The sequence below is a fragment of the Aspergillus versicolor genome (genome assembly GCF_001890125.1).
Source record: "Aspergillus versicolor CBS 583.65 unplaced genomic scaffold ASPVEscaffold_3, whole genome shotgun sequence".
In the NCBI taxonomy this organism is placed as follows: Eukaryota; Fungi; Ascomycota; class Eurotiomycetes; order Eurotiales; family Aspergillaceae; genus Aspergillus; species Aspergillus versicolor.
The window spans coordinates 172,182-194,940 of NW_024467526.1; the positions used below are offsets into that span (position 1 = coordinate 172,182).

The following is a 22,759-nucleotide window of genomic DNA, read 5'->3' on the forward strand; positions in this document are numbered from 1 at the left end:
CACGGTTGTTGGTTCCGAGTGTTTTGCAAGATCGATTATTCTGGTTATTTCGAATACAATCATGTTCATATTTTAGTACCCTCCATGGGTCGAACGTAGAAATTCTGAACAAGTGCGTAGATTCAGGTAGCGAGTTGTAGAGCGCAGGAGGTACATACATCACAAAGCAAGCAGGGGAACAAGAGACACGACAGGGGAAATAAATGAGAAACACCACAAATAGCACAGAGAGAGCTCAAGAACGACCAAACATGACCATCCCCGCCAGGTGGAAGCTCTGGTTCATCGCCAGCATCGCCAGCCCCGAGATAACCGCCTCGTCCTTGACCAACTGATCCATCGCCCCATCCAGCACCTCAAAGGTGCCCACCCGCGCGTTGGAGAACGCCTCATTGCGGAACTTGACCAGCACTTTGCTGTCCCCCTCACGCACCAGCCGAAAGTTCCCGACCGCATTGTCCCCCGAGTCCGTCTCCCACGTCAGGACGACAGGACCCCCCTCGCCAACCAGCCCGCTCGCTCCGCCCACCGACAGCGCCGGCGAGACGAACGAGTACCGCGTGCTCAGCACCTTCTGGCGCTTGAGCTCGATGTTGCGCTGCTCACGGATGCGCAGCATCACGTCCAGGCTGGTCATCTTGAACTGCGCAGTGCACACACGCGATTCAAAATAGTCCTCTTCGTCCACGGGGATGGGCCGCATCCCCGTCCCAGTAGCGTCGGTGCCAGCGCCCTCCGTCGGGGGAAGGTGGCCCGTCAGGCGGATCATTTCCATCTGCGGCGTCTGCCGGCTGACCTTGAGGTGGTAGAGCGGCTGTTTGGTGGTCGCGTCCAGGAGCGAGAGCCGCTTGTCGGGGGTGTAGTTGATTATGATTGTTTGAGGAGCCATGGTGAGAAACTTGAAGGTGGGTAGAGAGAGAAACTTTGGGCACTATACAGTGGCAAGGGTGTTCGGGATATGTAGACAGTCGAGTAGATGCAATCGTAGAAGACGACATGGTCCCTACCCGATAATATATCTTCCTCCATGCATCAGGCCCCAGTATTCCCAATGCCCGGGCTATCCCTCTCGTGGTTAGGTGACCTGTCGCCGATGTAACCCCACCCCTACGACGTCCAGTGGCGCGACGATCCCACTCGTCCTCTCTCTGTTCGAGGGGGCCATTTACCTTCCTCTCGCTCCCTTGATTGGCCCATTTCACCTGCTATTTACAAGAGATAGCAACCATGATCGACTGTGAATCCTTCAACGAGTACTAGGCGGCAGAGATAAAATGCAGTGTCGTCACCGCAAGCCAGTCTGTGGCTGCAGTGCTAACCCGGCTTTCTCAGCTCCCTGCGTCTGCGTAGTAGGATGTAATGACGGAATGCCAAAGGAACCGGGAAGCGGTAACAAGGTGCGAACTTCGGGCCACGGCCGGTGGTATGTCCTCGCTCCGATGCGTGGACAAGACCTATGGGTGAGACACATCATCCCCGGCAGAGCAGCATATCCTCAAGGCTGACGACGCTGGGCTTCGCATACACGAGCAGCTTGTGGCACCACCACCGAGTACTTATATGTTTCCACACAATGAAATGGCCATGTTGGGCATTCCTTGAGTCAGTCACCTGTTTGCGAGCTAGATAATGATACCACCAGGCTATTATCGTCCTCCTATGATGAGCACTGAAGCGGCTTCCTGTCTGGGTGCCTCAGGCATCAGCTGTGAGACCTGGAGCTGCCCTGGCCACGTGCTATACTAGTACCTACTAGATATGTAAGGCTCCTTCAGGTGCCTGGATTCTAGCAACTATTAGTATTAGGTGATGTTAATAACTTAATACATAAAGAAGGAGTAAAAAGAATCTAGTTTAACTAATTAAAATACTCTATTTATAATAGAATAAATTACTTAAGAATTTATAGAACTAGAAATTTAAAAGATTTTATATAAATTTATTCTTAAAGAGATTTCTAGAGATTAATAGATAATAATTTTAAATCTTAATTATACTATTCTCAGGGTCTTACTTTTATAATACTGATTCAGGAAGCAAGCCCTGGTTAGATAGTCACTGCCCCCACTGATACATATATGCTCATCTATAGCCCCAGAATCAGCCGCGCAAACTCGTACCTCGGTCATTTATTTCTGGTGAGGCATTTGATATTTTGCTATTAAGGATCACAAACTTCGCATAAACCACTGCAATTGCCATCATTAGAACCATGCCACAGCTCCTGGCCTGCTGGATCATGAACAGCATTAACCCATGGGTACCTAGCGAGGAGCTCCTTGACGTCTTCCCATCTCTTAACTTTCAAACCCTGCAGTATGTCCTTTGTTATTGAGATCCACTTAGGATGCTTCCATAGACTTAAAGAGGCTGCTCCTATAAAAAGCAGCCAAAGAAAGGTCTCTAAATCATTCTCGTCACTGTTGAAAGGCCGCTGAACCTCCGAAAGTAGCAACCCAACCAAAGCATCGTTCTGGGTAACCGAACCATCCCAGCCATGTAGGAAGGTCATCAAGAAGGCAGCCATTCCCAAATGAACTCTGTGTTGAAGCCGCGAGGTCCCAGGAGGCAAACCTAGGGGTTTAAGCCTGAGTAGGCGGTAGCCAAGTAGAATCATATCTTGGTCCAACTCAACGGCATGTAATTTCGGCGCAACACCGGCAATGGCCTTATTAAGTAGCGAGGCAAGAAGCAATACGTCAATAAATAAATCTCGATCCTTGGCTGGCAATGCCTTCAACGTGTATGGTTCCAAGGTTTGAGGATAGTTCGATGGGTCTGATGGTAGCCTCAAGCTGGGAAAATGTGCTACGGGCTTGCATGCCATTTCGACTTCTTCAAGACTGAATAAAGTTGGCGAGCCTAATTGCAATGCATACTCAAGATCGATCCTGGAGGGACGTTATTACGAGTTTGGATCCTGAGGGTTTCGTATCTTTGGCCCTACCGTAATATCTTCTGTACCAAGCCAGCCGTGCTTGATATTGGGTTGGACAAACAACCTCTCAACTGCACAATCTGCCACAAACCCTGGACATGAGCAGAACCTTGTTGGAGCTTATTCTGGCGATACTCATACTGGGCCATGCTGACCACTGCCGCAATAGTTAGGTCATTAACTGCACGATTTAGAGACAGTTTCTGATTCACTAGTCGGACTGTGTTTGATGCATGACGCAGTACCAGCACCTTGTCCCCTGGCTGGCTCACAATATTATCCATGCAAAGTAGGGCCATAGCCATCGTAGAGTGAAAACCTGCATTTACATCAATGGAAGTCTTGCGATGGGAAGGTTTCCATCAACGCAGAAGACCTACAGGCTTCATCAATAAACATGTTCTGGACACATAAAGGGGCGCCAAGGCCTCCGTAATCAAGACCGTGGTTTAATTCATATGGGAAGCGCATTGCGCTCATGAATGAGATTACTTAATATTCCTCACATGTTAGTTCTTACTTTAGGGTCTGGTATTTTCTATGAGTTTGCGAGGCATACCTTTCTTCACAACACCATTGGATTCACCTGGTAAGAGACCAGGAAAAAAAAGCCCATCACCGACTGGCCGCTCAATTACTTCATTACTGTCGTGCCTTTCAGCCGGAAGTTCCTCCACCAAGGTCAAAGGGATACGGAATGGCGTTGTTGCAGCCAACGTGGACACATCTTTCCTGGATCTACGCGAGATCTTTCTGCCCTTGTTCCTTCCTACAGCTGCATAGCTGCGGATCTGCTTTTTCACGCCATCATTGAGGACATCATCATTGTTGATAAAATGAAATGGCATATCTAAAATTGCAGGAGTTGGTAGTGGGTGATTATTGTGGCGAGAAGGTGTGTCATTTCTCGGGTTGCAAAGAATGACTAAGCATGTCATCATGAACAACCTTTCCACCAAGACATGGAAGGTAACCTGCCACCTGGTTCCAGGGCGAACCTACCTTCTGGCACCGAAGCCCGGCACTTGATCTGCATACAATGGCCACTGCTTGCTCTCCGCACGAGCTTTGCTGCGTCGCGGGTGATGGCGAGCTGAGTGACTGATGGTTACTCGACAGCTGAGTAGACCACCCCAACGCTAGTAAGGCAATTAGTTCCGTTCATTGGTATGATATAGACTACGACAACTATTGAGTTTCTACATTACATCTCAGCTTATCTAAGAGCCGCCACGAATGTGTTTGACACACGTATTGGAGATCAGGAGTGATGCCGATGGATTTACATCGAACGAGCGAGAAGAACATATCTGTATATGATTTGACAACCGTGTAAATGAACATCCTGACTGAACTAGATAGAGTCCCTAGCAACAGCATCTTTGAAATCTTCCAGAAACCTCCATCGACCAGCTTCCTTCCAACCCTTTCTCTTCCACTCGTTGACTCTACTAGGGAAAAAGTCTATGACATCCAAGAGACTCCTATCGTGAGCGATAATGACAAAAACGTCTTCGTTCCCATCAAATAGCATCATCTTTCCAAGGGTAGTCTCCGCGACGGGGACATCGCGGCTGGGAGCGGGTGCCAGTCGGCTATAATAAGGCTCTGTGCGGCTATTTCTTGGGTGAATTGCCTCAAGTACTGAACCAGGGCAGGTCGTCCCCTGCAAATGCGGTGGAACAGAAAATGGCGACGGTGAAACCTCACTCGGAAGGGGGAGAGAATTGTTGGGCCTCAGGGAGCCGCAGTGATGGCACCCGTCAGCCCCCATAAAGATGAATGTTGAAGATGTCGTACGCGCCAGGCCACACATGTGGCCAATAGCGTGCTGGAGAGTTATGTGAGCTTTGTCGGGCACATGTGCAACTGCTAGGTCATACTTACACCTGGAGAATCCAGTAAGTAAAAACTGCCATCCCCGAAAAAGTCCATGGCACGGAACCCGCCGATTTCTAGCCCTGGTACAAAATCAATCTCCCGCAATTGTCGTCCTCTGAGCCATTAGGTTAGTATTGGTCGGCGAGCGAAGCCAAGCTGCCTCAACGTAGATAGTCAAAGAGTAACCTACGCATAGTCACTTTCAAGTATCACCGCATTGGGATCGGCAGGATATCCCGGAAGAAAGGCATCTCTGAACCCCGGGCCGACGACGAGTTCCACATGAGATGGAAAAGTAGAGGGATCGCCAATATGATCAGCATGCCAGTGGCTAGGTGTGCCAGAAGTTTTGTTAGCCACGCTAAGTAGCTTTGCTATGATGCGTTCGTCATACCTCAGGATAATAGAATCAATCTCGCCGGGAAGGATACGGCCATCTTCTCGGAGAATTGTCGCAATATCCTTCTCTACATCCATCTGTAGACCTGCCAAACCACTGCGAATAACCGGAGGGAAGGACTCTTTGTCTGTCCTGACGCCCAGATCGAAAAGGGCTTTCTTCCCCTCAGAGTTTTCGACGAGGAAAACATAGGCTGGGCAGTCCAGTGTCTCGTGGCCTGGCAAAGGGGCTTCGACAAAAAAACCTAACGGGCAGCGAATGTGAGCTGTGCTATTAATGACGCTCACATTGACCACGTTTTGCGAAAGTGGAAACTGGACACTCGGTGCGAATTCAGGCTCTTGGTCCATTACTGCGAGAAGGGAACTCAATGATCTACCGTCGAGAAGTTAATTGCAAGTAGGAGTTTCTCGGCTACAGGAAGCAACCATATTCTCAGGGGATAGGCTATTTAAGCAATTTCGACCTCCTAGGACCCAAGTATGGAGGACACAGCCATAAGAGTTGAAAAAACAAATAGAGTCTATCAAGATCGGTACATCAAGCGCAATCCCGGGTCCACTGAGTCTGTACTGTCGGTAGGTTGCCCAATGGTGGCAAGTAACCTGGACTGGGTAGTTGCGGAAGACCCAAATGCCGAGAGAGAAGTTCGTCGCCGGAATGGGACCTGCGTTCACAAAGGCTGACCGGGTTCGGGAGTTTCTGGTGCCGCCCGGAGGCTCAAAGAGCCGTGAGTAAAGAGATACCACAGGCGAAAGTGTGGCGGGTCCCTTGTTAAGGAACGGTAAATATCATACCGAACAGCTAATCATAACTGCCTCGATAGCAGGCGTCGCCATGCTTGATGTGCGGTCCAATGGGAGAGCGTTCTCCCAATTAGGATTAGCTGAGCGGGTGTTGATTACACCAATAAGGAAACATCTCTTGGGAATGACCAGTCAGAAGCAACCAGCTACTGGAGAAAGTCCACCGCCAACAGCAGCCAATATGAGATGGCCTTCCTAATCCGGCCTAGACTAACTAGTTAGAGGATTTGTGCTGAAGTTGAGCTCATCCAAGAGACTTGCCTACCTAGCAAGTCGTTGACGCCACAAAAGATGGTTTGATAGATAATTGGCTCTTCTGAAGTGAGTCCCGCGGGACTGCGGATCATGGGATATATGCTACCAAAAGCTTTCAGGCATTACTTGCCAACTCTACCTATATAAAGGTGAAGGGTGCATTCTCACGCTTTCCCATCTAACAGAAGCAACCTCAAAGTCGCTCCAAGATGAATTTCCCACAACCCAAGGTTACTCCACTGCCGCCGTTCATCGACCTCCATGGCAAAACTGCTTTGATCACCGGGGCTACTGCAGGTATTGGTTTGGAGACAGCCCGCCAACTGCTCAAGCTCCAGGTCTCTCATCTCATTCTCGCAGTGAGAAGTAACTCAAAAGGTGAAGCCTGCAAACAGGAGCTTCAACGACTCAACATCCACGCAAAAATCACCGTTCTAGAACTTGATATGGACGACTATAATAGCGTGCAAAGTTTCGCCAAAAAGTTGCAGCTTGAAGTGCCGTCGGTCAATATTGTCATTCTCAACGCGGGTATTGGACTTCTCAAGCTTGAACACAGCCCGAGTGGCCACGAGCGCGTCATCCAAGTGAACTACCTCTCAAATGCGCTTTTGGTTGCCGAGCTATTGCCGTACCTCAAGGCAAGCGCAGAGAAGACTGGCCAACCGTCCCGCATCACCTGGGTGGGTAGCCGAATGTACTATAGCACGTCTCTCGAGAAAAAGGCGCCCATAAAAGCCGGCGAATCGGTGCTTGAGCATATGGACTCGAAGGAATTCTTCTTTCCAAATGACAGATACAATGACAGCAAGCTTTTGTGCGCAATGTTCATGTACAGTCTTGCGGCACGACTCGACAAATCCAAGGTGGTCTTCAACATGGTCTGTCCAGGTATGGTCAACACCAACATGACTGATGTTTTGCCGTTCCACATGCGTATGGTGATGGGCGTCGTGAAAGCCCTTCTCGCACGGCCCGTTGAGGTCGGTGGGCGGCTCTACGTCAATGCGGCAGTGGTGGCAGGGCCAGAGTCACACGGTGGTTTCCTCGGGGACAAGGAGATCATTGAGTACGTACTACCCCTCCATCATCGGTGAAAGAAGATCTTTAGGAACTGATGATCCGTTAATGAATAGGCCATCCCCATATCTTCTGACCCCTGCAGGTCAAGCCGTGCAGAAGAAGTTATGGGCAGAAACTGTCGAGGAATTGGGAATATTAACCAGGCTACCAACTGAATTTTCCTTGAAGGAGTCACAGTAGCTACTCGGGTCTTATTCAGTCATTCATCTGCTTCTTTCATATCGCACTTAATGGAATTCTGAGGCATCCCACACGTCGTGAATGATAGCTGACTTGCGCTGTTCTTTGTAATACTCTCCCTGGGATGTCACGCCTATAACGCAACAGCAAATGGAAAGCAAGATCCCTACCAACCTCAGATTTGTTATCCGGCAGCAAATCAGCACCCAAGCTCGCGAAATAGGGCCACTGTGCTAACTGACGGGTATTCAATATTTCAGGAGAAGGCATGATCTTTGGTGAATTCATTTGCTCGAGGATCTGTTGACCGGTGGACATGGAGTAGTCTACCAGAGAAACTAGACGAAAACACACCCAAGGTTTCGTATCCAAAAACTGAAGCAATCTGTGTCTGTGGTTCAAGGTCACGCTTCCAGACTCCCGTTCCGGAGCCCCCGATGGCATTTCAAGAGATGGGGAAGATTCAAATAAATGAATTGTTTGCTAAGCCCAGATGACACATAATCAGTATCGTAGCCAAACTAATTGGAGCGTGACTAAACCAAGAAGGTATGTGTAACCTATATAGAATATCAGAGATGAGGAATGAAGTAGACTAAACCGAGTAATATGCCATTTCTTTGTATAGGCACAAGAATGTTTGGAGGTCGTGACTTCATGCCAAAAGGTGCGCGCTCTACCGGGCGTTGATTTACTTGAACTTACACAATATACTTATTTGTAGACATTAGAACATAAATTATACTTTGGCCAATTGGGCCTGTTGTGCAACTTGCTAGAATCAACTGATATGATACTCCGAGTTATATATATAACGTCAGACTAAGAACAGTATACGGGTCATCACAAAGTTGCTATCCGCCACGAGGGCTGATCTAGGCCCCTTAAGTAAATCGCCTTGTTTCTAATCTGCTAAGCATATAATGTGACTCAGTATGAACTTGAAAATAATAACATCATATCGAAAATCCAAAAATGCGCTAAAACACGTGTGGCGCTAACAGGATTTATGTTAACTAATTGTTGATTTGTCAGAGCGCATCGGCCATCTCCAAACCTCAACAATCAAGGGATGCACGTCTTCGTTCCAGAACAGAAGGTCAAATGCCTCCCTTCGAGGCGTGCCAGATCAAAAGGCCGCGAATATCGCTTAGTTGTCTCGTCTGCCGCCGTCGCAAAGTCCGCTGTGGCCGCGAGCACCCAGAATGCGCCAACTGTGTCCGCATCGAGGAGAAGTGTGCATACCAACCCACGGACCCCAATGATTCGGCAGTCCAGGCTGTTCCAGTATTTACTGAGGCCTCGGACCGCAATGGCAATGGGCCGGGCACCGTCAACAAAGAGCTTACCTGGTCCCACTGGATCCCCGAAGGAGCCGACGATGGGATCGGTACGCTCAATTGTGAGCGGGCGGATGCTGCTGTAGAGAAGGCATCTCAGCCAGTAACCTCGTGTCAACCAGTTGTCCCGCCACTTGATACTTCTAAGGCTGCTACTTATGGTGTAGGCAACACAGTGCCTGGTGTTGTACTCTGCACCGACTACCTTAGTCTACGGCGAGGTGGTCGCAGGCGATACGTTGGCCAAGCTTTCTGGGGTTCGGTTGCTGGCAAGGTGGGTGACGCCTCGGACTGAAAGCGACGTCCTTGGAGAATAAGAGCTGACATCGATGGGCTTCTCCCAGGAAAATGAGAGTGACAATTTTTTCGACAACAACCAAAACTCCAACCCCGATCTTCCCCCCTCACATATATCAGCTGTGGCACTGTTTGCTCTACTGCGCTCTCTACCCACGAGGACCGCTAGCGACGCTCTTCTGGAAATATTCTTCTACGCAGTGTGGCCGATTGCCCCGATCGTCCACGCGTCTACCTTGCGCGCAGATTATGACCAGTTCTGGGAGTGGTGTGCGAATAACAAAACCGCATTGGCCCCAAGCAAGCTCAGCGACGACCCGACTTTTTTCTGCCTGTTGTTTGCTGTTTTATACTGTGGCGCATCGGCGGCTCCAGAGGCCTGCTGGACATCTGGCGCCCTTCAGGGACTCCCGAAGGAGACGACCGTGAGCCAGCTCAGGGAGGCGTACGATACCTCTCTTTCTCTCTGTCAGCACTTGGAACATCCTACAATGAACTCGCTCGTTTCGATGTTGCTGACTTCGCCTTTTACGCCCGGCGCTCATGAACCAATGCGCAATGTACTTTCCGTCGGCACAATAGTTCGACTCGCGCAGCTTATGGGTTTGCACCGAGAAGGTAATATTGGGTCTGCATTAGGAGCCGAGGAGCGCGTGATCCGACGCCGTGTATGGTGGTATATTGTCAGGCTCGATGTGCACGCAAGCATCTCCTCCGGCCTGCCTACATGTATCGGGAGCGAAGCATTGGGTCAAGTCAATATGATATCTGATGCAGGAGAAGACGAAGACAATGAAGCTGCTGGACACTCGATAGCTAGCATGTTCTCTATTGGCTGTGCACAAGCTGGTTGCCTGCAATCAAGGATCGCTGCATGCCTGCAAAGTGGATCTAATATGACCGAGTATAACCTCCGAGCACATTTCATAGCAGCTAGGAAAGTTCAGGAAATGATTGAGTCGCTTATTTCCCGTGTCCCTGCGCAAGGGATCCCGGAACAAGGATTCATCCCATCACGTCTGGCAAATGCCTCCCCACGCACCCACCCTTCACTTTTCAAGGACGATTCACCAGGACTGCCGACAGTATTTGGCGCATGGGCACGCGTTATGCTCACAATACAAAAGATTGACGTGGCTATATTACTCCAGAAGCCACTATTGCCGCCGCCAGATAGTGCGAATTCGCGATCGTGTAAGTCATGGTCGAGGTACGTTTAAATCTCTTCGCAATTTCGCCTAACAAAATTTGGGTTTCAGACTAATGCGTTACTAGCATCGCCCAGCTTTGTGTGAGTTACCTGCGGGTCCTCCTATTGCTGTATCAAACGCCCGCATTTGAGCCTTACATGTGGTACTTGCGCGGATACCATGGGCCTCTTCAATGCGTGTATTTAACGATAACATACCTCGATTCTTTCCCAGGGTCGAATGAGGTTCCGCTTGCGAGATATTTTGTTGACGAGGCTATCGGACATCTTGTGTCGTATTACCAGGCCAGCCGCTACTCACCAGGGGTGGATACTGATAGCCAGACAAGCTCACCAAAGGTGCAAACCCCACTGGCCATTCAAGTTCTTGTTGAGCTACACAGTCGCCTAGATTTGACGACAGGTTCAGTTCCCTCATCAAGGAATCCAGAGGCAACCGCTCCTCGGAAAGTTCCACCAGCCCCCAAAAATCCTCCTTATCTAGACACCGACTTGCTCGCCGTCGTTGCTGAGCCTGAGCCGTGGTCATCCTCGTTGATTGTCTAACGGCTGACAAATTTACATGGAATCGGATTAGGCATATTCTCACTAATGAAACAGCGAATAGCACTCGGAAGCAATCATTGAAACTCAACAGGAAGCGTCGTCAACTTGCGCATCTCCGCCATCGTCCCAGCCCAGACTCTCTCCTGTACCTCCTGTCCCGCCGGCGACATAATATATGGCCCTTTTCTAGAGGACGAAGTTAGCTAGCTGGCCCGATGAGCATGGATATGAGCAACTCACTCCACAATAGTCTTGTCAATCAAGAACCTCCCATGCGACTTCGCCCCCTCAACAAGTGCACTGTGCAGAACAATCCAGGCTCCGCTCTCGGCAGACCGCGCCCTGATCGCCTTGATGACATTCATCACGAGGCGCAGATGCAGCGGGAGCACATCGCTCATCGACGTGTTGACCATTCCGGGACACATCATGTTGATGATGACCTTATTCGGATCCAAGCGTGGGGCGATGGTATACATGAACAGGACGCAGAGCAGCTTCGAGTCGCTATAGCGCTGGTAAGGCAGGAACGACTCCTCTTTGTCCAGGTATGCCAGGACGTTCTTATCCGTATCGGCATCGTCGAAAAATGAGGATGAGAATCGCGGCTCAATACTCGAGGCCAGGTGTCTCCGGCTCCCAACCCAGCTAATCCGCGCTGGTGTCCCTGTCTTCTCGGCGCTCGCTTGAAGATGTGGCAAGAGCTCGGCAACCAGCAGTACGTTGGAGTAATAATTCACCTGTGTCGTCCGCTCATGCTCACTTGGACTCCGTTCGAGTTTGATGAGCCCAATGCCCGCGTTCAGAATGAGCAAGTCGACCATGGGAACCTCCTCGCGGACCCGCTTCGCAAACGCCTGCACGCTGTCGTACCGATCCATGTCGAGCTGCATAACCTGTATGGCAGCCTTCGGGTTATTTGACCGAATGCGATGGTCCCGACGAAGTCTTTCGGCGCAGGCTTTGCCTTTGGCAACGTTGCGGACGGCGAGGATGACGGTCGATATGCGCAGTTGCAGGAGCTGTTTCGTTATTTCAAAGCCCATGCCTTGGCTTGCGCCTGTCACGATGGCGGTTTTGCCGGCTAGGTCTATTCCGGGAGATAAGGGGTTGACTCTGGGTTGGGTGAGCTTCATCATGGTGGATTTCTGGATAGTGCGAGACTCGATGGGACGCGAAAGAACGCAAGCAGGAGGATGTTTACGTGGCAAGGGGGAATTGAAGCGGATTTGTTATTCTTATAAAAAGTCTTTTCTTTTCTTGTCTAAATGTACCCAGGCATGATTGTTAAGCTACAACTTCTCCAGCATTGGAGGGCTTAGAAATGTCTCCCTCGTGACTCAGTATTCGGCCGACGAGGTTCCCAAAACGGGAAGACCTCGCCCGAGCGACACGGCGTCTGCATAGCGCATCTGAATGATCACCCATAGGCCACATTTCTTTGCTCCTGTCTTCGCAATCAGTAGCGAAGGACCCGAATATGGAACCCATAGTTTCAGATAGTAAAATTAATTTATTTATCATGACAAGATATTCACCAAGCGCTCAGATGCTTGCTGGGTTAGTATATTGTAGATGACTCTCGCCCACGGTTTTATGATAGGCCTGAATATGATCATGATGGAACTGGAAGGTCATCAGGTTCTCCCAGTAGTTAACGTAGGATGGACTATCATTGTTTCACCTGGCCTGGTCCAGTTGTCACTCTGTTGTATTGACACCCCTTTTGCACTATTGGCGTGACACCTCAAGCGAACGGCCTCAAGGCCCAAGACAGGTTGTAGTTAGATATCTATCGGGTCGACCTGCATAGGAATATGGAACACTACAGTCGTAGGAGACTCTCAGAAGCTTATTCTATTCCATTCAAGTATGTAGCGGGTTGGGTATACTAAGGAGTGACCACGTACAAATAAAAATCATATATGACTAATGGACAGGAGCACATGCAAGTATTATATTGATTACACCTTTCATGCTGGGGAGATGGCTTTGGGTCAGGCATAAATGTAAACTGTGCGTTTGCTGCCAGCAGCCCAGTTGCGTAGCCCGTCTCTCTTAACTATCTAGCTAACTCTAATCTAAATTACTTTAAAAAAATATATAAAGTTATATAACTAAAAAATATAAAGTCCTACCCCTGGTACAGGCCTCTTTAGCTAATTATAGTAAAACTCTAACTACTCTATAGCAGGCAGTCCTTTAAGGACTCCATGCCGCCTGTGGGATAGGTTTACTTAGGGTTAATTTGACTGAGGGTTTGAGTAGCTGTGCGGTTTCGTATGAGGAAGGTAAGACTCAGGCAGACACGTCTCTACAGTAGCCGGGCAGCAGTGTGCCCATTTGATAATCAGGATATACACGGGGATATGTCATGAAGACATATAGAGCTTAGGAATATAAGATATTAAGCATAGCATTCATCCATAATTCCATATCATTAACATTGCTAACCCCCACCAAGCAGTCCCTATACCAATCAGCCTCATTCAACGACGATCAAGGACAAGAAATAACTGACAGCTAACCAATCCATGCCTTCATCAATTCCATAGCCATTAAGAGCCGAGCACGGGACAACCTTCCACCTTTGATTCTTCAGTGCTTTGGGTTGCAACGCTTCCAATATCTCCCCCGCGGGCTTTGCGCCATGAAGGTCACTTTTATTAGCAAACACCAGAACAGGAATCTCACTATTCTCGTCCTGGAGCCCAGTAAATTCAAGCAAGCATTTCAGTTCATAGCGTGCGTCGTCCAGTCGGTTGGTCTCTGTGGCATCCACGACATATATAACCGCGTCCGGCGTGGAAAAACACTCCTTCCACTGCGGACGTAATTTATCCCGCCCCCCCAGGTCCTGATAGCAAAATATTAAATTAGCAATGGATATCTGGACAGGATAACTGGCTGTTTCTGTATATATACAAAGATAAGGAAGTTTTTGTCCTTGTGCGTGGCGACTTCAAGGTTGAACCCAACTGTAGACACGGGGATAACGTCACTCATGCCCTGAGAACTAGTCAGCGTGCATAGACCATTCAATTCTCACCATCTAAATACCTTGAGTCGATTGTACAGGATCGTGGTCTTTCCAGAGTACCACTAAAGCAAGGGTTATTTCTGGTCCAGGGTCGACAGGAAGTCGGCGAACATGCAAGTCCCCACATAATGACCCGGTATTCTTTCTTTGCCCTGGATGAGGGCCCCAAATTTGGTAGTGTATTTCCCATGTTGTGATATTGGGTGTCAGAGGAATCAAAGCATGGCGGGATGCTTATACGGAGTACCCACTGACGCTCTGCAAGGCCTGGGACTCTGTGCATGGCATGGTTGTCCTTGTGCGGGAGAAGTCTGCTTAATAATCGCTTGGCTGATGCGACCGTCCCACGGATAATGAGGGGCCCTTAAAAGAATGCCAGTGGGACATTTTATTTTGATCACATGGAAATCCAATTCAATTATACAGAAACCGTGGTAATTACCAGTGATGCATTGCCTATTGCCGAGAATTGACTAGTAAGCCTAATGGCGTGGAGCATGATATTAACATAGGAGTAGATAATGGCAGTTGATGAATGATTCATAAGGTAGCATTGGCATGCGCATAGTCCTGTAGCACCCTAATAATGAATCTACCTAGTCCGTTGGCGTGCCTAGATAGACTGTCGACTCTCGGTTCTGTAACTTCTGTTTCCCCTCCGTCCTCCAGGCCTCTGTCAACTCTCCGCCTAATCTCTTTCCTATAATATGGCACTTGACTATCTCCCCTTATGGGGACAACTCCCTGTCAAACAATATCTAATCGTGAGACTCCCCTTCCAGAACCTAATCAAACTCTGTTGTTAACATTTAAACCACAGGAATCCTGGAACCCTGTATCTACTGAACAACCACCCATACAGCGCGCGCGCCCACTTGATGGTGTCATCCCCACAAGGTTTGAAGTAGTCAGTAATACAAGCTATTTGTTGTGCTCAGAACTGAGATTCCGTTCAAAGAGGAAACTCAATAACGACCTTGGTCTCTTCACGACGGTCGAACCGCCCATAGTACTGAGGCGCATCCTCGATCCCGATAACGGCGCTCACAATGGAGCCTGGATGCAAATGACCAGTGCCGATGAGTTTGAGCATCTCAGTGCCAAGGTCCAGAGGGGACGAGACGCCTCCACGCACCGAGAAGTTGTTCATGAAAAGGGGCTTGATGTCAATCGTCTGTGCTTGGCTTCCGCTGCCGTATACTCCAACGACGCCAATGCCCCCCTGTGGCGCCACGACCTGTCCCGCGTGGTGCAGCACAATGCTGCTGTTTACATTACCCTGTGCATCTTCAGCCTCGTACCCAACACAGTCGACGACACGCGTAATGCCAGCCGGCTCGAGGCGACGCAGCGCTTCCACCGGGTCCTCTGACGCAAAGTTAATAGGAATGGCACCGTGGGAGGCAGCCAGATCCAGGCGGTCTTGTACATGGTCTACGACGTAGATCTTGGACGCGCCGCGCACTCTGGCAGAGAGAATGGCCATTTGGCCCACGGGTCCGGCGCCGAATACTGCAACCGTATCTCCAGGACCCTGCCCGGCAAAGTCAAGCGCTGTCCAGCCTGTAGCGAGAATATCCGACATGAAGAGATAGTCATGAAGAGTGGACGAATTTGTGCTACTGTTGATGGGCACGGGCATAAGGGAGTCGTCCGCGTACGGAATGCGCGCATACTCGGCTGCCAACATATTAGGGTGCACGATACTCAGAAGGACGACTGCGATTTACAAAAGTAAACTCATCTTGCATGCCTGTAGATGATGCCGACGGCGCGTCAATCGTGGGTCCATATTGATAATGACCATCATCAAACGCGAATGGAACGACAACCCAGTCGCTCGTATTCAGGGTCTCGACAGAGTCACCAACTTCCTCTATATAACCAATGGCCTCATGGCCTATCTGTTGAGGGTTCTCAGGCGAAGCTGGATTATCGTGGTATATATGTAGGTCGCTACCGCATATGCCGGACGCTGCAATGCGCACAATGGCGTCGGTCCCATTGATGATGGTGGGCCTGGGCACATCAATAACAGTAATGTTGAACGCGCCAGTCAGGGCGACGGCACGCATGAGAGAACCCATGTTCATAAATGTCGGGTGGTTACTGACAGTGCGGAGGCAAGGGAACTTGTATGAAACTGTCTACATATCAAGGCACTTGTTTATTTATATATCTCCACGTCAGTCTCATACGCTAACGCAAAGAGCTTATTGTATGGAGCCTTTCAACTCAAGCGTCATGGGAGTTGTGGTCGAGTGGGGCCCTTGGCGACGTGTGGGGATTACTTAAATAGGGATAAGGTGGAGGCATCGCTGTTTTCTGTGTGTACTGGCAAGAGGTGAAGCTAGATTGGAACCAAGACATTGAGCATATATATGTGAGCGTATGTTTTATCCAGCGGCGTTCAGAGTTCCAAAACATCTCTCATGACCCAGCTGCGTTGCTCATCAGTGAGCAGGCCTGTGGCCCCACTGATCTTCCTCACAAGAATATGGGCCAACGCCTTGTCCAGCAATAGAAAGGAAGCCTGGTTGACCGGCTGAGGGCGGAGAGGAAGCATCCATACATATGCAACCCCCGTCCCTACCAAAAGCCAATGAAGAAGAGTATGACAGGCCCACAGTAATACGCCTACATGAACTCGAGCCAATTGGAGAATATGCTCCATACAGCAAAGAGCCCGAAGGGTCAGTGTCATTTATCCAAACTATTTGCGGAGTTCACATCCACATCCTCGCCAAAAGGATCCTGAGTCCAATGGCGACATCAACACGCAGGGCCAGACATGTACTAGACCTGTCTTTAGTGCTTGCGGAGGTATGCATGACGTGTCAGGCTTGACTACCATCAGTCTTTAGATACCTTATTCTGGTGCCTTGATCTTGGTGTTTATCGTTATCAGTCAATACTCGAGGTTATGGCGATTTTACTCTTGCTACGGGGACCCCTTTCAAGCCCTGAGCCGCCCTACTTCTAGCCCCCAGCAACCCCAAGTGTATCAAGTCCGCAGCTGCCTAAGTCTTATTCCATCCCACTATCTTTTTGCGTGGGACAAGTTCCATCAACACTATCTAATGTGCACACACGGTACCAACTAGAAACAAGGACAAAAAATACTAAATGGAAGACGTCAAATAGACTACATAAGAGAAGCTATACTACCTATAGCTATAAACGCAGCAGTGGAGGCTTAGATAGAGTTTCATCCAAGTTGCTCACCGGCTGCCCGTCCAACTCCAGCCCCGATAGAGAGTCAGCCTTTCTCCAGCCATCCAGAAGTTGTATGAATGCCGGAGACCCGAGGCCATATCGACCAGCCCTGAGGGTCTTCTCCGATATTATACCCTCGTCGTTGTAGTAGCTGGGCGTGCACTCCCGCAGGAAGTCTTCGCGCAGCTTCCCCAGTCGGATTATGGTCTGCACCCACTCCTCCTCAGCCTCCGCGGATGACTCGATCGTGGTCGCTCCCTTCTTCAGGCTCTCAGAGACCACAAAGGCGATGTGCTTGGCCTGCTAGTTTAGCATCTGCGTGAAGTTGGGCGCCACTGCGCTCTGCGTAATGCTCATGATGAAATGATTCGGAAAGTTGCGCGGATAGAGGCCGTGCAGCGTCCTCGGTCCATCCTTCCAGTGCTTGTCAGGGGCAATCCCCTTCCTCCCCCGCATCACAATGCGCATGCGGTCGCTGTAGTCACTTCCGATATACTCGAAGCCAGACGCGTAGATGATGCAATCAACCTCGGTTTCCACGCCTTGCGCAACAATCCCCTTTTCGGTTATACGTTGAATCCCGGCACCCTTTGTGTCAACGAGTGTTACGTTGTCGCAGTTGAAGGTGGGGAGATACTCGTTGTGGAAGCAAGGGCGCTTGCACATCAGGTTATACCACGGCTTCAGAGCTTCTGCAACTGCCGGATCGTGGACTGTGGCGTCGACGGCCTCGTCCGGCGGAAAGTTCTCGTGCAGGGAACTAATGGCCTCCTTTCAGGAATGGCCTACATGCACGAAACGGGCGGGGACCACTTTGGAAATTGTGGCATTATCCGCGAGCTCGGAGCCGCCAACTGTTGCGTCGAGGGCTTCACGGGTATCGCGTCGGACAAGATACGTGCACAGTTTATTCAATACAGTCACTGTTGTTTTGTTACTGTCCTTCTATCGGGTTGTAGTGCAGTATAAATCTCTTCACTCTCCTGCTGTCGGATGTATTCGCCGCTTCGTCTATATCTTCTGGCTGTCGTGCTCAGTTTCGATTTCGCCCGCCCCCCCTCTGTTCCTGTTCCTTTCTTTGTGGAGGGGCAAGAACTGGTTAATGTGAACTAGAAATCCTATCCCAATAAGAAGTGCGAGCCCAATAACAGAAATAGCCCAGTAGAGCTAAAGAAACGGACCGCCCCAGGCCATAACTACCGGCAACCCTGCTTCAACTTGTCAATCTGCGCCATCCCCCCCTTCACTTCGTTCCCCAATTTCGCGATATCCCCAGCTTCCATGGCCCTTCTTGCTTTCGCGGCCCTCGCAAAAAGTACCGGTGCTTGAAATACATCCAAAATAGCAACGCCACCCAGTAGAGCCAAGAAGATCTCACCAGCCCCAGCATCATGCGCGCTAACAATACTATAGATACCAACCCCCACATCCCCAGCTGCACCGATTGCTCGGAGGGTGATAGCAACGGAAGTCAGCTCAACAGAGTCCACAATTTCTCCTAGCCCCGGGATAATGAGGAGGAAGGCCGAGATAAAAAGAAGAATTGCTTCTTCAACCTTCTCCTTGTGGTATTCTTCGCCGATCTCTTCAACACTTTTCATGCTCGCAATAGAGCTCGAGACCATGAATACAAGCAGCGATGCGCCATCTACAATATCGATTGTGTTACCGGGGTACAGACTGCTGTCTGCAAGCATCGAAATGGTAGACGATTGGTGCTCGAAGGTTGTGATGTTGGGGAGTCGGGCTGAGATGATTTCCTTTGGGTTACTGACGGGGAAATCACCCTCGAGATGGGGCATGCCGTAGTTCTTGCTGCCATCGCATGTCGTCTGTGGTCCTAGCGAAGGGTCCGGATTGTTCACGCATCGGGAGTCATCAACGGTGCCCCATGATAGCTGGTCCACTGTGATCCCGGTTGCTTCTTCAAGATCCGCTAAGAATCCCTTTTTATCCGTCGCTAACCAATCGAAGGTCGCGTAGCCCGTGCCCCTTGGATTTGATGGACACGGGCTGCTCACGTTGTCGCCGACAGGCTTTTGGCTCCACGCCTCCATTGTGTAGGAAGTGCACTCGAAGTAATTGGAGGAATTTGCCTTTAAAAACGCCCGGAGAGCCACGGGGAACTGCTCCCTGACGGCGTCCTGGTACCAGTCGAACTTCTTATCATAGTCTGTTTGCAGTACGTCCTTGTATTCCGAAACCGATTGGGTGAGATTGCTCCTCAGGGCGTCTATCAAGTATAGGTTCATACACTCGGGTTCGATAGAATCAGCTGCGGCCTCGACCTCGTCCACGCTGGCGAAGACTTGGTCGCAGTTTGGTAAGGTTGTTGGAGGCAGTACAGTGCCGTCTGGGAGTTCAGCAACGAATTCAGTCAGGTCTACGGCCCAGAGACTGGTTCCGAGGACGGTTCTGTTGTACCACCATTCTGTGATCCTGTTGTTGCGCTCCTTGCGGTCTGTATAGGCCACCCATGTTCCGTTGGCAGAGTAGGAGATTGTCGATCGACTGCCCTCGTCAAAGTACGTCGTAATATTCTGGTCATCACTCTGCAACCACTCGTCAATCTCGGCATTAGCAATATAGCCTGGGGTCTGGGTGCATCGTCCAGGCATAGCTCCTGACTCCGGCCCCGTGAATTTACACTGAGGCCCGTGGCAGGTTGGGTCAACCATCCCAAAAGACCGGCCATAGCTCGCGAGACCTGCGACGATCTTGCTGTTAGGAACCCCGGCCTTGGTAATCATTGATAGAGAGTTCTCGATCTCGGTATAGTTAACGTGAGACCGGAGACAGGAACCGCTGTCGCACCCATTATCCGACCAGCTATTGTCCCAGTCCCACTGACCGTGTAGATCATAGGTCATATATACAATATAATCGACAACGGACGAGATCTTCGCAATCGGGAAGCCCTTGAGATACCAAAAGGAGGCAGGGGCTGCGATTGAGAGTGTCTTGTCGGCGGAGAGTTTGTCGCGAACTTCCTTTAAGAATTGAAGATATCGAGTACCGTCGTCTGGATCGCCCTTGGGAATGCCAGGGATATCAGGGGCGCTAGGATACTCCCAGTCAAAGTCCAGTCCATCAAGGTCATTATCGTCAGCAAACTTTACAACATTGGACGCGAATAACGAGCGCTGTTCATCCGTGACGCCCTTTCGGAAGATGGCGTAGGAGTCCAAGTCTGTGGAAAACGACCACCCACCAAAGGACAGAACCTTGGGCTTCTTGCCCGGGGAGGAGAACTTTTTAAAATCATTAAACTCGTCCTGGACACTGGAAACATCAACTTCGAACGATTCAGTGATGTTGGCGAACGCGAAATGGATGTGGTCCCATGCCTGGGAAAACGTTGATGAATGACTTCCAAGTTGACCACCCCATTCAACTGTATTGTTGATGGCAGTCACATCCAGATTGAGGCATGGCCGGGTGTTCTGGAAAGCTTCATAGTATCCAACCAGTACAGGAGAGTCGCCGAAGCCGCTATTGTCGTAAACGATGTCAGTGCCACAATTTGAGATGCATCCATTAGTCTCGTCTTTTGCCGTGCCAGGTGCGCCGGTCGCAGACTATTCAAATTGTTAGTGCTGCCTAAACATGAATGGTAAGTATCAATACCTTGGTTCTTGTACAGAATTCCGCAGTAGTGCCGCATTGCCTATAGAAGACAGCGTAGTGTTAGATTGATGAATGCAGGCGGGTTGGATGACTTACCCCCAGATATCACAGCAGGCATTCAGAGGACAAGGGTTAAGACTCTCGATATCGTCCCAATTGTCCGGTCTTTTTGTCCCGGTCTTTTGAGGGCCACAGACCGCATTCTTCATGACAGATGGCATGGGCGGGTCTCCTTTGCTGACACAGATGTTTGCTGTTTGGAAATAAATAAGTAAGAAACAATCATATCAATCGAAACGGGAATTCCTACCACCAGCCTGGACATCATCACACCCCGTCCAGCCCCACGTCTTCGCATTCCAGGTCTCAATATCCTTAATGGTAATGCTCTTCGCGGCAGCAATCTTGCTACACCAATCATCGGTCTGGACTTTATAGCTTGCACAAGTCCCATCGTCGTTCGGCTTGGGGGAAAAGTCCGGCCGCGTCCCAGCAGAGCAGCAAACATGTTGCCCAGCCGAGCAAAGCGCAGTGCTCGGGTTGTACTTTGTGAAGTCGGCAGGGGAGATTCCACAGCGGGCTGCGAGGTCGCTGCAGCCCTCGCCGGCTTTGGCCTGGATGGTTCTGCAAGTCCCAGCTCGGCGATGGTGCTTTTCAGAGAGGAGACCCTTACCATACGAGCGCCTATGTGCATGGCTATGTGCGCTAGTTGCGTTGCCCCGCGGATGAGAGACGCTATCCTGGTTGTCCTCATCGGCCTCGCCAACCGACATCTTGGAGGTCGATGTCCCGCTGTATCCGGAAACACACGCCCCTGTATTCCAAGTCGCAAGGGCTTTTCGCACAGCGGCCAGGGCTCGGGCAGGGTCTGTATTTGATTCAGCAACAGCTCCAAGCGTGTAAGCCGCGGAACGGTCACTGTCGCAAACCTGCATCAAGACACTAGATTTGTTGCTTAGTGCTCCCTCGCGAACCTTGGTCAGGAAGGACTCTATGATACATTTGTCCTTGCCCTTTTCCATGTTGGCGCCAATGAATGCCCCAAAGACGACCCCGTTCGAGTAGCCCATGGAGACTGTAGCATTCCGGCTGTCAGGGGCATCTATATGTGACTGTACCAGCCTCGCTACGGCCTCTGTATGAGACTGGGATGAGCTCTGGCTGGTTTTCTCCTCCCGCCATGCAGTCTCCATGTGGGCAATTTTGGTGGAGTACTGTCTGGTGCTTGTACTTGGCGTACTGGTGTCTTTAAATATGGAGGCCGCAAGCTTGTCCACGTTGACTGTAGAACAGGCATATAGTGGCTGGCGGTGATTGGGGTCCGCTGGGCCGGTAGGGCTGCTCGCCACCATGTTCAGAAGCATTGGATCGGTGCATGATTTCAGAATACGAAGGTCGGAGTAAAAGTCCCAGTCATAAGGATTGGCGCTCTCGCAGGCCGAAGGGCAGGCGTTCCATTGCGTGGCAAGATAAGGGTCGGTTACGCGGACCCCGGAATGAGAGGAGGTTGCAGCAGCTAAGATAGCCAATTGGCTTAAGACACTGAAGTGTGCTAACAAACCCATTGTGGCTTTGGCAGGTCTTTAGCACATGTATATATATTGGGGGATATGGACATGGAAAAAAAATGTGGATGTATAAGTATTATAAACAGTTGTAAAAAGGAATGCGGAAGGACTGAACAGAGAGCTGTTGAAAGGAGAGCACGGCAGAAGATATTGTCTAGTCATAAGTAGACCTCCCTCAACTTCGGTCCTGTGGTAGAGACCATAGAACGTAATGGGTAATGGGGCCACTGCGGCACTGCGGCACTGCAGGTGCATCTGTTGTCTTTCCAGACTGAACGTGGATCTGTCGTATTTACAGACTGAAACGTGCATGGATCTAGATCCGCGCCCCACATGGGAGCCAGGATCTCGCCCTCAATGCTTGGGTTTCGA

General features: G+C 50.2%; 9 protein-coding genes across 9 annotated transcripts; 2 read left to right on the forward strand and 7 right to left on the reverse strand.

The window, feature by feature from the left end:
• Positions 1-10: 10 nt before the first annotated feature.
• ASPVEDRAFT_39001 (uncharacterized protein) lies at positions 11-996 on the reverse strand. The gene has a single exon (XM_040811814.1). It carries the CDS (start codon positions 887-889, stop codon positions 236-238), a length of 654 nt encoding a protein of 217 aa, XP_040665360.1. The 5' UTR covers positions 890-996; the 3' UTR covers positions 11-235.
• A 1,008-nt stretch (positions 997-2,004) lies between these two features.
• ASPVEDRAFT_39002 (uncharacterized protein) lies at positions 2,005-3,798 on the reverse strand. Its single transcript, XM_040811815.1, has 4 exons — positions 3,498-3,798; positions 3,319-3,429; positions 2,948-3,257; positions 2,005-2,891 (listed from the first exon to the last, which is right to left on the reverse strand). Exons 1-4 carry the CDS (start codon positions 3,784-3,786, stop codon positions 2,162-2,164), a joined length of 1,440 nt encoding a protein of 479 aa, XP_040665361.1. The 5' UTR covers positions 3,787-3,798; the 3' UTR covers positions 2,005-2,161.
• A 494-nt stretch (positions 3,799-4,292) lies between these two features.
• On the reverse strand, positions 4,293-5,569 carry ASPVEDRAFT_128900 (MBL fold metallo-hydrolase; the record flags this gene model as incomplete). Its single annotated transcript, XM_040806591.1, has 4 exons — positions 4,293-4,769; positions 4,826-4,934; positions 5,010-5,150; positions 5,214-5,569. The coding sequence occupies 4 exons, from the start codon at positions 5,567-5,569 to the stop codon at positions 4,293-4,295; spliced, it is 1,083 nt and encodes a 360-aa protein (XP_040665362.1).
• An 811-nt stretch (positions 5,570-6,380) lies between these two features.
• ASPVEDRAFT_187884 (uncharacterized protein) lies at positions 6,381-8,034 on the forward strand. Its single transcript, XM_040809016.1, has 2 exons — positions 6,381-7,349; positions 7,417-8,034. The coding sequence occupies exons 1-2, from the start codon at positions 6,490-6,492 to the stop codon at positions 7,541-7,543; spliced, it is 987 nt and encodes a 328-aa protein (XP_040665363.1). The 5' UTR covers positions 6,381-6,489; the 3' UTR covers positions 7,544-8,034.
• Positions 8,035-8,647: 613 nt separating this feature from the next.
• On the forward strand, positions 8,648-10,936 carry ASPVEDRAFT_81201 (uncharacterized protein; the record flags this gene model as incomplete). Its single annotated transcript, XM_040816998.1, has 3 exons — positions 8,648-9,157; positions 9,228-10,390; positions 10,456-10,936. 3 exons carry the CDS (start codon positions 8,648-8,650, stop codon positions 10,934-10,936), a joined length of 2,154 nt encoding a protein of 717 aa, XP_040665364.1.
• A 74-nt stretch (positions 10,937-11,010) lies between these two features.
• ASPVEDRAFT_50989 (uncharacterized protein) lies at positions 11,011-12,075 on the reverse strand (the record flags this gene model as incomplete). The annotated part of the gene is made up of 2 exons (XM_040814404.1): positions 11,011-11,122; positions 11,177-12,075. 2 exons carry the CDS (start codon positions 12,073-12,075, stop codon positions 11,011-11,013), a joined length of 1,011 nt encoding a protein of 336 aa, XP_040665365.1.
• A 1,283-nt stretch (positions 12,076-13,358) lies between these two features.
• Positions 13,359-14,269, reverse strand: ASPVEDRAFT_39007 (ADP-ribosylation factor family protein). The gene is made up of 5 exons (XM_040811816.1): positions 14,092-14,269; positions 13,997-14,038; positions 13,862-13,945; positions 13,458-13,793; positions 13,359-13,406 (listed from the first exon to the last, which is right to left on the reverse strand). Exons 1-5 carry the CDS (start codon positions 14,164-14,166, stop codon positions 13,386-13,388), a joined length of 558 nt encoding a protein of 185 aa, XP_040665366.1. The 5' UTR covers positions 14,167-14,269; the 3' UTR covers positions 13,359-13,385.
• A 267-nt stretch (positions 14,270-14,536) lies between these two features.
• Positions 14,537-16,112, reverse strand: ASPVEDRAFT_39008 (uncharacterized protein). The gene has a single exon (XM_040811817.1). It carries the CDS (start codon positions 15,664-15,666, stop codon positions 14,929-14,931), a length of 738 nt encoding a protein of 245 aa, XP_040665367.1. The 5' UTR covers positions 15,667-16,112; the 3' UTR covers positions 14,537-14,928.
• A 2,276-nt stretch (positions 16,113-18,388) lies between these two features.
• On the reverse strand, positions 18,389-22,384 carry ASPVEDRAFT_50991 (uncharacterized protein; the record flags this gene model as incomplete). Its single annotated transcript, XM_040814405.1, has 4 exons — positions 18,389-20,770; positions 20,820-20,859; positions 20,916-21,072; positions 21,130-22,384. 4 exons carry the CDS (start codon positions 22,382-22,384, stop codon positions 18,389-18,391), a joined length of 3,834 nt encoding a protein of 1,277 aa, XP_040665368.1.
• Between the last annotated feature and the right edge of the window lie 375 nt (positions 22,385-22,759).

What these genes read in the sequence shown, in the direction of transcription:
- ASPVEDRAFT_39001 (XM_040811814.1), bottom strand. Translation starts at nt 889, where the DNA reads ATGGCTCCTCAAACAATCATAATCAACTACACCCCCGACAAGCGGCTC.
- ASPVEDRAFT_39008 (XM_040811817.1), bottom strand. Translation starts at nt 15,666, where the DNA reads ATGTTGGCAGCCGAGTATGCGCGCATTCCGTACGCGGACGACTCCCTT.
- ASPVEDRAFT_39002 (XM_040811815.1), bottom strand. Translation starts at nt 3,786, where the DNA reads ATGCCATTTCATTTTATCAACAATGATGATGTCCTCAATGATGGCGTG. An exon ending in CATGTTTATTGATGAAGCCT is followed by an intron (nt 3,258 to 3,318) that starts GTAGGTCTTCTG and finishes ATGTAAATGCAG; the next exon opens with GTTTTCACTCTACGATGGCT. An exon ending in TTGGTACAGAAGATATTACG is followed by an intron (nt 2,892 to 2,947) that starts GTAGGGCCAAAG and finishes ACGTCCCTCCAG; the next exon opens with GATCGATCTTGAGTATGCAT.
- ASPVEDRAFT_187884 (XM_040809016.1), top strand. Translation starts at nt 6,490, where the DNA reads ATGAATTTCCCACAACCCAAGGTTACTCCACTGCCGCCGTTCATCGAC. An exon ending in GGGGACAAGGAGATCATTGA is followed by an intron (nt 7,350 to 7,416) that starts GTACGTACTACC and finishes GTTAATGAATAG; the next exon opens with GCCATCCCCATATCTTCTGA.
- ASPVEDRAFT_39007 (XM_040811816.1), bottom strand. Translation starts at nt 14,166, where the DNA reads ATGGGAAATACACTACCAAATTTGGGGCCCTCATCCAGGGCAAAGAAA. An exon ending in ACAAAAACTTCCTTATCTTT is followed by an intron (nt 13,794 to 13,861) that starts GTATATATACAG and finishes TTTTGCTATCAG; the next exon opens with GACCTGGGGGGGCGGGATAA. An exon ending in AAGGCATGGATTGGTTAGCT is followed by an intron (nt 13,407 to 13,457) that starts GTCAGTTATTTC and finishes TGATTGGTATAG; the next exon opens with GGACTGCTTGGTGGGGGTTA.